At 41.8% G+C, this 12,736-nt stretch overlaps 1 protein-coding gene across 1 annotated transcript in view; it reads left to right on the top strand.

Moving 5' to 3' along the window:
- Positions 1-12,736, top strand: part of ranbp9 (RAN binding protein 9) — a 34,800-nt gene that overhangs the window by 8,520 nt on the left and 13,544 nt on the right. The window contains exons 3-6 of the mRNA XM_028593265.1: positions 420-472; positions 5,452-5,619; positions 6,986-7,008; positions 12,023-12,207. Coding sequence (XP_028449066.1) covers positions 420-472; positions 5,452-5,619; positions 6,986-7,008; positions 12,023-12,207 — 429 coding nt within the window. The remainder of the gene's footprint in view (positions 1-419; positions 473-5,451; positions 5,620-6,985; positions 7,009-12,022; positions 12,208-12,736) is intronic.

The following is a 12,736-nucleotide window of genomic DNA, read 5'->3' as shown; positions in this document are numbered from 1 at the left end:
TGAACTCTGCTTTTTATTTTATCTGCTCTTGAAAAAGACAATTCCTTGGAAAAACATCAAGTGACATCAGTAGGCAATAATCAATTATGGTCTGTCACTGCATTGGTGCAGAATCGTCTATGTCCGTTTTGCGACTCATCGATGCAATGATTAATTTCAACACCCCTACTTGCTAAAATGCCAGCTGTTAGCACCCCTCATAATGATGTAGGAATAGCAAAGTTGTACCTCCCTTGTTTTTCATCCTTCCAACTTTTTTTGGTATTGAAGCTGTAACTGTTGACGATTCTTGACTGAATTATAACTATGGAATATATTGAAGATATTTATCAAGAAGTTATGATTGGTGGCTGGTCTTACTCTTTCATCTCTTTTTTTTTTTAACATGTCCAAATAAACTCAACTTTCTGTTTCCACAGGTACATGGGCATCGGCCTCTCAGCTCAGGGTGTAAACATGAACAGACTCCCCGGTAAGATGACACTTTGTGTGCGTTTTCTTTTGTCTCTGTGTTCATTGCCACTGCTTTTGGGTGTGGTGAGGAGAATTTGTTTGCACGTGTCACCGTCTGTTTCTACTGTATATTATACCGGAGATCCTTTCTTAACTGTTTTGTGTGGGTGTCATATTGTCTGGTAGAGATTGGGCGTGAATGTAAGAGAAACTATTCATTTCAATGAGTTATCTGATTGCATATTAGGGATGCACTGAATATTCGGCCACCAAAATTTTTTTAGATATTTTTTTAATTAAACTTTAATATTAATTTATACAATTGCAATGCCTTGATTTTAGTAAAGTTAGTGCACCGTCATAGCCATAAATGCAATGGTACTAATAATTGCCATAGCCTGATGTGCACCTGCAGAAATGTAACCACACGTGGTGGCAACGCATACTGTGATTGGTCTGCTTGGTCGTGGCTTTTTAGCAATGGTGGCAGGTCTGTCCGGACAACAACCTCCCCACCGCACCCCGCCGCCAAATGTTTTACGTATGAAACAGAATATCAGGACGATGAGCTGACAGTGCTGACCAGTTGAACGTTGTCCAATTAGAACCGACCGCGGTGACGTTTTTGGTGGAGCTGTTCGTTTAATCGACTCGGAAGAAAGCGAACGTTTTGACATTAAACTCGATCAACACAACAGCATGTGGAGTTAAACTGGACGGGCCCAATAACCTCTGAAGAGTTCTACTTGTATTTCTGATACCGTGGCGGCAGAAGTTTTGCCATGGCGGGCTGCCACTACAAAAGCAACAGAGGAACCTCTGTTCTCCTTCTCCGTGAACAATATGGCCAATGAGAGGGTTAACTTTTTTGACCGTGGTCAGAAAGGGGCTCTATTATTCTCAAAGAGGTACACTAGAACAACGCAGCGATGTGACACGATGCAACAACCCAACGCAGACACACAAGTGCTCAAGTATGAAACCTCACGTAAGCCACTTAACGTAGGCTCTGCGTAGAGACTGCATACCACCATAAATCAGCCTTAATGACTGTATTAAACCATGGGCTGATGCATAGACTGTATAAGTGAAAGCAAAACATCTGGTTAAAAGTACATGTCAAATTTTTCCTAAAGATGGTTTCTGTCAGTTTAGGTAGTTCTGATCTCACTGTTTATTCAAGTGTTCATTTTTCAGTTTTTTTAATAGTTATTTGACACTATAAAATCTTGACTTGCGATTGGTCAGGCTGTTGTATGGGTGGAACTTTGATACTGGGGCTCTACCTCCTGATCACTAATGCCCAGACTCTGGCTCCAAAATTACAAGATTGCAGTGCCTGGGATATTTTGGCTTTGTCCAGACACTATGTGAGTCCCCTACACAATGTGAGTCGCATGTGCAGTTCACCGCCATCTTTGACAGCTAGCTACGGCTATGCCACTCAGACGAAGTACGAAACTAAAATACTTTCACCCAGGAAAAGCGTGTTTATTCCTCGGTAGTGTTTAAATCCAAGCCGCGATCTCTTAAACTTAACTAGTTGGTTTTTTTTGGTGCCTAATCTGAACTGTCCCAGTCCCTGAAAGGGGGCTCACAGTCACCTATTGGCGGCTTAACACAACTACCAACGGCCGCTGATTCCAATGAGTTCTGTAGCCGGCATCACGAAGCTCTGTAGCAGCTAAACACAACAAACGACTGGCCATAAAAATTGCAATTGCCAATTGCAATCAACATGTATGTATACACACATATGGAGTTTTTCGCATAGGTCGGTAGCTATGTGGTTTGTCCAAGCGGTGTTGCTGTAGCTAGCTCGTAGTTAGCTGTCAAAGATGGTGGCTGTTCTGCAAATGCGTGACTCTGACTCTTGACAGGCTTCACTTTTTTGTGCACTGGGAGGAAGTGGAGAGGCGTCCATCCTTTTTATACAGTCTGTGCTCTCATTTTTTCCTGATGCATTCACCCGAGAGAACATTTTACAGTCTTCTGCACTTCTAAGGATGTGTGCACAGTGTAGAAACGGGTCAAATTTTAAGATGAAACAACAAATGGCCAGTTTTACAGGGGGGTTATAATGCGCAACTATTTCCTGGATAGTACCAGTTGCCTGGCTACCAGCAGAGATACCCTGAAGTGACTGGTAACAATATATTGGCCAGTATTTTTTTTCAGTATTGGCCCCTAAAATCCAGCATAGGTCAGGCTTTAATTACTTTAATGAGGAAACAGATTTTCTTCCAGATTGTTAGTACTTTTATTAAATAAATGTGGTGTTTAGTTGCTTTTAAGAAGGCAAAAAAGATGGCAAAGACAATCCTCTACCACAGTAAAAAAGACAGTTTTCATACTGCTAAACATGTTGTCAATATGTAAAAGATTTCTGCAGCTACGTTGCTGCTGCTTGTTCTCTTTTCTGATGACGTAGTACTGTTAAGACAGCCTTAGTAGACGTCAGCTCTGCGCACCACGGAGGTTATCAGGCCACACAGGAGCCCCGGCAGCCCCATCACTAGTCTGAGAAGTGGACCCGCCCAGGAGCTCTAGTTCCCTTTTCGTACAAAGATAACCGACGACCCAGAGCAAACTGCCGAGTCCCAGCTAATGAAAACTCACTAATTGTGAGGAGCTGATGCCAAACTGCTCCAGCGTTGAGCGCTTTCCCCCCCGGTGATGAATGTGGCAATTGCAGGATTAACTCTGCAGCTCAGCAGTTACTCACAGGATCCTGCCCCTCGGTTTCTAAAGTTAAAACAGCCCTGAGGCCGACCGCGCTGCAGCACAGGCTGCTTCTTCATCCCCTCTCCTACACATGCATAACATTGACATTGCAGTTGTGGTTTTCTTGAAATTTGACACACCTAGTACATTGGAGCTTTTAATATCCAAATTTAAAAAGTACATAAATAGGTGTCAGAGACAAAGACAGGATTTGAACATTCGGTAACACTTTACTTGAAGATATCTACGTAAGCGTGACATGACACTGTCATGAACACATGACAGTCATAATACATGAACCCTAACTCTCACCCTAACCATAACTTGTCGTAGAGCTGGGCAATATATCAATATTATATCGAGATCGTGATATGAGACTAGATATCGTCTTAGATTTTGGATGTCGTAATATCGGCATAAGTGTCTTTTCCTGGTTTTAAAGGCTGCATTACAGTAAAGTGATGTAATTTTCTGAACTTACCAGACTGTTGTAACTGTTCTATTATTTGCCTTTACCCACTTACTCATTATAATCACATTACTGATGATGATTTATCAAAAGTCTCATTGTGTAAATATTTTGTGAAAGCACCAATAGTCAACACTACAATATAGTCTCTGTATCGATATTGAGATATTTGGTCAAAAATATCGTGATGTTTGATTTTCTCCATATCGCCCAGCCCTAACTTGTCGTGACAAAAACCGAATGACCCATACTAAAAGAAGCTTTATGTCATAAACGTTTGACTGGTTTATGTTTATGACACATTTATAACAGTGTCATGACACTCTTATGTAGGTACCTTTTTTAAGTAAAGTGTAACCAAACATTCTTTTTGAAATGTGTAGCTTTGGTCAACAGTCAAATTTCTATTTCATGCTCACAACAATTAGTATTTACTCAGGTTAAGCATAGAGTAGAGATACAAGGCAAGGCAGCTTTATTTATATAGCACATTTCAGCAACAGGGCAATTCAAAGTGCTTTACATAAAACATTAAAGAGCAGTTAGAAAACAATTAAAAAACAATAATAAAATAATTAAAAACATTAAAAGACAAAAATAAAATTGATAGTGCAGTATACGAATAAAAGTTACAGTGCAGTATAAGAAATTAAAGTTAATTAAAATAGATTATTTAAAGAAAAGTAACCTCAAAAAGATAGGTCTTTAGCTTAGATTTAAAAGAACAGAGTTGCAGCGGACCTACAGGTTTCTGGGAGTTTGTTCCAGATATGTGGAGCATAAAAACTGAACGCTGCTTCCCCCTGTTTAGTTCTGACTCTGGGGACAACACGTAGACCTGTCCCAGACCACCTGAGAGGTCTGGGTGGGTCATAATGTAGTAGCAGATCAGAAATGTATTTTGGCCCTAAACCGTGTAATGATTTATAAACCAGTAAAAGTATTTTGAAATCAATTCTTTGAGGCACTGGAAGCCAGTGTAGAGACTTCAGTACTGGAGTGATGTGATCCACTTTCTTGGTTTTAGTGAGGACTCGACACAAGTTCAGCAGTCTGTAGGTGCTGAAAACAGCCAAATAAGGAAATACACACAATGCCGAACAAAAATCTGCTAATTGTGTGTGGATCTCCATCTTTTTTGGAAAACCCGGTCCTTTTGCAGTCACGCTGAAAAACAACAACCTGTCCTAGTGATTGAAAAGACTGACTTCCTCTGTTCAGTTCTCACAAAGTCCCCATCAGTAGTCAGCCATGTGTCCTGCTGCGCTAGAGTGTCCTTGAGCAAGGCGTGTCTGCTTCCCAGCCCCTTCTGTATGAGCGACCGCTTCTCGTTGCAGGTCTTTTTTATTACCCAAAACGCACCAGTATTTCCCGAGGCTTTGGTACAATGACAAAGCATTTTGGACTGGCTACATTGGACTGACGCCAAGTTTAAAAAAAAAAAAAAAAAAAAAAAAAAAAAAAAAAATTATGAATTTCGAAGGTCTCTCTTTTTTTCACCATTTCATATTTTTCAGCAAAATATGGTTAGAATGGGGAATCATGGAATTGGATAGCTTGGGTTTCAGTAAAACCATATATAACCAGTATATATTATTTTATTATATTTCTTTGCCTCGGTCTGCATTGTTTGGTTTCAGTTGTGGTTTCACTGCATTTTTGTTAGTGTGTGTGTGTCTGTTCTGTTTTCGGTGTAGTCTAACAATTAACCATCTGTTGTGGTTTTTTATTTATATATATATTTTTTTTAAACGCCTTCTCACTGCCTGCACAGCGCTCTTATTCTGACATTTGACATCCCTCAGGTTGGGACAAGCACTCGTACGGTTACCACGGAGATGACGGCCACTCCTTCTGCTCGTCTGGCACCGGGCAACCCTATGGACCCACGTTTACAACGGGTGACGTGATTGGCTGCTGTGTTAACCTCATCAACAACACCTGCTTCTACACAAAGAATGGCCACAGCCTAGGTAAGAAGCACAGACGCCAAATGCATAACGGTGCTTATATTCCATCGCATGTGCCCCTTTATCACCCTGTGGAAAAGTATTGTCAGTAAATGGTAATATATTTTATTATATATTGGTACTAAAACTCTGTACGCCTGAATGTGTGACAGGTGCATCAGAGAGAACGACATTTGGAGCCAATTGGTAGAAGTAATATAATGTAAAAAACTTTTAAAGGTGCTCTGTGAGTTCCTGCATGGTTTCAGTGCGATTACATTTTTGTCTCAAATCGTAGACCTCTCTCCTTGATCCGCTAGCTGCCTGCCCCCCACCCCCTGAACACACCGTGGAACAGCCCGGTCTGGGGAGACAACACAGGGGTCGTAAACGTCAAACGCTTAGGGGCTGTGCACCAATATACAACAAACCACTCCAGCCAATCACAGACAAGATGGTTGGGGGGTGGGGGTTAGTGCTCACTGTCTCTCTCGCTCTCTCTCTCTCCCCCCTCCCCCAACCATGTCGTCGGTGATTGGCTGGAACGTGGTTTGTTGTATTTTGGTGAAAACATAACAGAATATGTAAACAGAAATGTTGTTAGGCCTACATTAAATTGTAAACCGAAATAATTGATTATGAGCCTTCCGATTATCGATGCAGCATAGTCCGTGTCCACTATTCGATGCATCGATTATTTGATTAATTTCAACACCTTTGTACAGCAGTAACGTCAGAGTTGTCATTGGCAGAGCAGGCGGACCCACTGAGCCAGACAGCAGTTACGCAACACAAGAGCCACCACAACGACCCACATTTCCTGCTTGAGTCTCTTTCTAATCTAACATGAACCACAAACATGAACCCACGTCTCTCGTTCTGCACCTTAGCTTATTGAAGGAGCCGCCAAAAGGAGCATTCACCGGGGGGGCGGCTAACGTCTGCTGTCACGTAAACGTACCTGCAAATGTCACTTTGTCACGTTAGATGCTGTTGTGGTCCTTTTTTACTCTTCAATACCGCCGCTGGCTTAAAGTTACAGTGCAATTTTGTTTACTTTTTCTGTCGCTCCCAACACTCAGCCCGCAGGCGGCTGTCAATCAAACACAGGCACTCGCATTTCACTGCAACATTGTTTTTTTACCATAAATTTAAAAACATGTTATTTTTTTGTGCTAAATGGATGACTAAATGTGTTTTTTTTTTTTTTTTTGCTGCAATGAAAACTGATTGTGGTTTACATGACATTTAAAAAAAAAAAAAAAAAAAAAAAAAAAATGGGTTACTGCAGAAAGATGTAGTAACCAGATTACCTCAGTATGTGTAAACACACTGACTTAGGGGTGTGTGTGTGTCTTCATGCTGACCCTTTCTTTCTCTTCGTCTGCAGGCATTGCCTTCACAGACCTACCAGTAAGTACCCACATTATGTTCACATCAGTGTTATTAATCATGACATGAGGCTGTTTATAGAAATGAATTGTTAGATTTCCTGCCGAATTTCCACTGTAGTCAAGATGTTTCCGCTGTGTAAAATGAATTGGTGGCTCGAAAACCTGTGAGGTGGTTTATATGTTAATGATCGGGGGTTGGCGTTCTTTTGGATGGAAAAAATGAACACATGGGCGAGAAACAAGTCTGGACACATTTCACACACCTGGAATTAAGACATTGTAAAGTAGTATAATAGGCTAAATGACATGAATTGGAGGGTTATGTTCAGCATGCGGTGACAACATTTGGTTATGCCCTGTAGCTGAAGAACTCAGCGAACAGAGTTAGTTGTACTGTCTGTGTCCGAAGTAGAACATTCATGGATCTGTCACCACCAGCCCAAATTCCATTCTCAATTTAAAACTTTAAAATGTTTCAAATCCAAATGAACCACTCTTCATAATCATATCAGCATGAATTGGCTCCACTGCACAGCACTAATTTCAAAAGGAAATATGTCACTTTTGAAGCTGGTTCTCCTGTTACTCCCATTAAGTCCTACGAATCAATGTAGTATTTAAAAGGCCATGGTTTTTTTTTGTTTTTTGTTTTTAAGCAGAGTTACTTACTTCTAGCAAACCGAACGGCGAACAATGAGGGCAAAATGGCATCATCCAACTGTTTTTAACCAAATATTGCCTCAGCTCAGCTAAAAACGCAACATTGAATTTGTAAGCATGTTAGGGTGTCGTTCATTACCTTAACCCTTTTTTTTTTTTTAACACCTATTTTCCACCAGGCGCGTCTGCGTTGCGGGTGCGTCGTGAGCATTCGCTGCCATTCAAGTCAATGCTTGATATTCCACCAGCCGCCAGGGCGCGTCCCAGAAGCGTGCGTGAATCGGCTCTTCACTCTGCTAAAGATAGCGAGACTATCCAGTCAATTCCCCAAAAAGACGGTGGGGGGGGGCTCCCATTGGCCTGTTTAATTATAGGGGAAACTGATATTATTCCACGTTAGCAGAGTCAGAGTCATGCTCCTTTTTCGCTACCCCCAAGTTATCAACGACTGAGTTGACGACCGTTGTGCCTGAACAGGACATCACTTGTGGTGTTGTGGCTCATCGCCAAGCAAGTCTTGCTCCCATCGGCCCCCCTGCTTCATTATGTGAACAACTCCCACACCAAAGGGACATTAATTCTAATGGGATTCATGCATGTATTCACCTCATCGAGATGTGAGGGGAGACACTGGTTTTCTTCCCCTTCTTGCTCGGTAGCAACTGAAAACAGGGCTGCCTGTTTTTCCAGGGAGAAGAAATTAAGAGCCTTAGCCCCAACAATAATCCATTGAGCTGTAAAAAAGGCTCGTCTGTGTGCCAGACATTCATGTTCCTCCAGAGTTGTGCAGTGAAGTGCGTCACCTCAGCACAGCTGACCTTTGTGGTTATTGGGCCATGACAAAGGCAACTCTAAGAGACACACACACACACCTTTTGTACTACTGTTCTTATGGGGACTTTAATCTACTGTATTTATTCTCTAACTTCTTCTAACTCTAATTTAAACCAGTTCCTTTACCCTGTAACATACACGGTACATTTACTCTAAGACTAGACCTCCTTATTCTTTTTTAAGACTCCTACCCTTAATCTTACCCTACTATGTCTTACAATCAACTTTCTTGCATAACCCCATACTAGGGCTGGGACGATATGCTTTAGTTTTGATCCTTTCACGATACATGGGTGCCGATTTTGTATTGACGATTTTCATTTATTGCGATTCAATAGTATTGAGTATTCCTTCTTTAACGAAAACAAAAGTTGATCAATACACTTCTAGGGCCCTATCTTGCACCCAGCGCATTTGACTTTGTACACAGACGCATGTATCATTCCTATTTTGCACCCGACGCACAGAGGACTTTTCCCTCCACAGACTCGCGTCGGTAAATTAGGGAATGAACTTGCGGTTCTGCAAAAAGAGGAGGCGTGTTCAGGCGCAAACGTTCCCTAGTGCTATTTTGCAGTTTCAGAAAACAATTCCGCCACAGACCAGGAAAAACCTGGTCTAAAGTCAGTGGCGCGTTATTCAGATGCTGTTTTCAGGGCGCATGCTTGGCCATAATGTAGCATGTGCACCGCGCATACACTCTGCTTCTCATCTACACGGACTCTGCAGTTCCCATTTTTGCAAATACAAGGAAAAATATGACCTTGTTTTACACAAAATTTCCATGAGTCATGGAAGTGTTTATGACACAAATGAGGAAGTATTAGAGGACTTCAGGAGACGTGATGTTGAACTGCATGTACCGATGCCACTTTACCCAAATGCCCCAGCAGCAGCAGCAGCAGCAGCACGGGAGAGGGGAGACAGAAGAGCTGCATTGTCTATAGTGAGGTCATCCTGGTGTAATGTTAGACTACTATTGCAGAAATATCCCCATGCATTCATAACCTCGTGATTCAGTGAGAGTGAGCCCAAAACATCGGAAAGTATGTTTTTGTGACATTTCTTTATTTGCATTTTGTCAAAAAGAACAATCGATGGCAAACGTCGGTCTCCTCGGCTGTGAACTGCTCCTGGCGTGCGCCCATGGATGTATTAAGAGCGTGCGCCTAGCAAATCCGCCGTTATAATAGCAATCCGCCATGGAACAAGCGTGCCTGCTTTTAAAGGGAATGTGAGATAACGCTCTGATTGGTTTATTGCACGTTACGCCCAAACCACACCTATGAGTAATGTACTGTAGCTACTTCTGACCAACCCATTTAAGATTTGCGTCGGCCGCAAGAGTCATTTATCCCGCCGGTATAATGGCAACCGCGCCCGAGATCCGCCCACAAAGCTACTTGCGTTTGGCGTTTTGATACTTGCGTTTCAGATCGTTAAAATAGGGCCCCTAGCAACAATGCATACATTTCTAAAAACTGATTGTTTTCTAAGAAGAGCGCACATCACAAGTCAAGTTAATTTCATGTGTAGAGAAGAACATAACATGGATTTTATGCTTCCGTTCAATTTAGCTGGAAACAGATATGATGTAGTCGTCGGTAGCGATACCGTAGAAACGGTAACGAAGATATTTAGGTGAAGCGTTGGTTAACAAAAAAGAAAAATCCATTCTGGGGAAAAGATTTTTAACATTGTCGCAAAAAAAATAATCAAGATATAAACACCTCTGCTATATACTTGCACTTGATGTTGGGATACTTTCAGGACACTTGTACCAATCTGAGAACATTCTATCTAGCCTGTTGTCAGTCATCACCTCCTCCTGATTAAATCAAGGCTGTGATTAGATTGGTAGGATGGTAGAAGAATGTAACCATACAAACCTCCTCACCTCCATATTTCTGTTTATCTCCTCATCCCGTCATCACAGATGTCAGCAGGACTGCTGTTCCCAGGAACAAGACCTAGACACGTACTTAACCCTTTGTCATCGGCATGCAACGTGTCAACTACTTGCACTGTAACAGCACAGAGAAAACTTAAAACAAGTCACATCCCTGCTGTACTAATGTACTTATCCTCTTAATACGAGGAAGCAAATCCTAAAATAATATGTACCTAGCAAAGGCTTATCAGAAACGTAATGTTCGGGTGTAGACTGCCCCTTTTTTTTTTTTTTTTTTTTTCACTCACTGCCCAGATTTGAAAGTCTTGAAGGTCTTTGTTCTGTTGTGTTATTACGAAGAGCCTGGCTACTGTTTAGCTAAACTTTGTTTTGGATTTTGTCAGCCTTTTTAAAAGACTGCTATATCTTATTCCTTTGTGTCATAGATCTCCACTGTTGTCCAAAAACTTTTAAAAACTCATCAGTTCAGCTACAAAAATAGAAACTGTAAAGGTATGTGTAGGTCGAGTTGGAGAAATAACTCGTAATTTGGCATATTTGGTTGACTGACAGGACAAACGATAATTGAACTGCTCCTAGTAATGGCCAACTGCTTCTGTGTTCACTGAAATGAACGCAGGCTGACAGATTAGCCAGGGAAACACAACATTAGACTGAGTGATAATTCAGTCTGATTTGTCGTGTTAACGTTCTCCCTTTTAGTGCCAAAAATTCATACTACAGCACCACATATGCGTTAAGTCCTCGGGTGAAAGTAGACCTCAACAAATGCCCAATTTCCTCCTGGGTGAGCAATGTCTGCTAGAACAAGATGGAACAAAGTCATTGTGTGCTCTTTACTGTATATTTAAAGCTACCTTTATACAATTCTCAATGCTAGTTAGGCCGGCTACACACTGGCTGCATCCCGTGAGTGTGGCGTATCTGTTGCGTGGATTTTTCTATGTCTGTCGGTCCTATTTCTAGCATGCACGCGTTTTTGGCGTGGCTCGAGCCGCGCCGGAGACGTGCGTAAGCTCTAACCTGTTCACATGGGAGCCGAAATAAAAACGGACACGCCACGCAGGCAGTGTGTAGCCGGCCTTGGGATTACTCATCTCTCCCGGTAAAACGGTTAACCTAACTGGAGGTCCTATTGATTCAGTATTTATCCCTGAAATAAACCTTTATCTGGATGTTGGCGTGACTTCCATGAAGATTGGGAAGTTGAGTGCTCTGAACAGCGCAGATGAGAAAACGAGCCAGAGAGTCAGAAAATCTCAGCTCTCGGCAATATAATCACTGCGTCATTGGTTTTTAAGAATCTGCTTGATCGGTGCATTATGTCCAATCTGTGCCATAGAGGTCTTACTTACTGCCACTTTAATGTCCCTCTCCTGTGAACAGATGCCCTGTAAGTAAGTGTCAGCCTGCTAGAATCTTTGTCCGCTCGTACAATCGAGTTTTAAGGGCTAATTGTAGACAAAAGCACGTTTCCTGAGATTTTCTGTTTTCCTGTTTGTCCCTCTTATTGTTTCCTGTTATGATGTGTTGCCCAGATTACATTCCCAAAGAGCATTTCCTATTATCATCCTAATTCTTATCGCTCGCTCTCTCTCTCTCTCGCTCTCCGCCTCTCTCTCTGCAGCCTAACTTGTACCCGACCGTGGGCCTTCAGACTCCAGGGGAGGTGGTAGACGCAAACTTCGGCCAGCACCCGTTTGTGTTTGACATCGAGGACTACATGCGCGAGTGGAGGACAAAGATCCAGGCCCAGATCGACCGCTGCCCCATCGGAGAGCGCGAGGGCGAGTGGCAGTCCATGATCCAGAAGTGAGTTCACAGTGGATTGATCGGGTTTGGGTGACAAAACAAACCGATTTTTAATTGACAGGAATACATTTTAATTTCAGTCATTTGATCATTATTTGTTTTAGTAAACAAAAAACTAAAATATTTTAGTCTTGTGTTCGTCCGTAGAATTTTAGTCATTTTTACGCCGTTTCATCCTCTTCGATGTGTAAAGTTAATATGGTTACATGTGCCACAAGATTAGCAGTTAGTTAAATCAACTTCTGAATAAGAATTTTTGGGTGATGGAAGATACCGTTTTTTTACAAATTTTAAAAGCCTATAAAAGGGGGGGGGATCCTCCCCTGGGCGGACTGTGTGAACCGCCACCCGTTGAAGTGTAAAAATACAGTATCCTATATAAATCATCACTGGAAGTCTTTCTTTTTCTTTCTTTTAAAAAAAAAAAAAAAAAAAAAAAAAAAAAAAAACAGTTAATTCTTCATCAAATCTGAATCGGGTACAGCCGTGTTCAGCAGTCAGTCTTTCACGTTACTATTTAGTTAATTTT

The sequence above is a fragment of the Perca flavescens genome, chromosome 12 (assembly GCF_004354835.1).
Source record: "Perca flavescens isolate YP-PL-M2 chromosome 12, PFLA_1.0, whole genome shotgun sequence".
Classification (NCBI taxonomy): Eukaryota; Metazoa; Chordata; class Actinopteri; order Perciformes; family Percidae; genus Perca; species Perca flavescens.
This window is presented reverse-complemented; position numbering and strand designations above follow the sequence as displayed.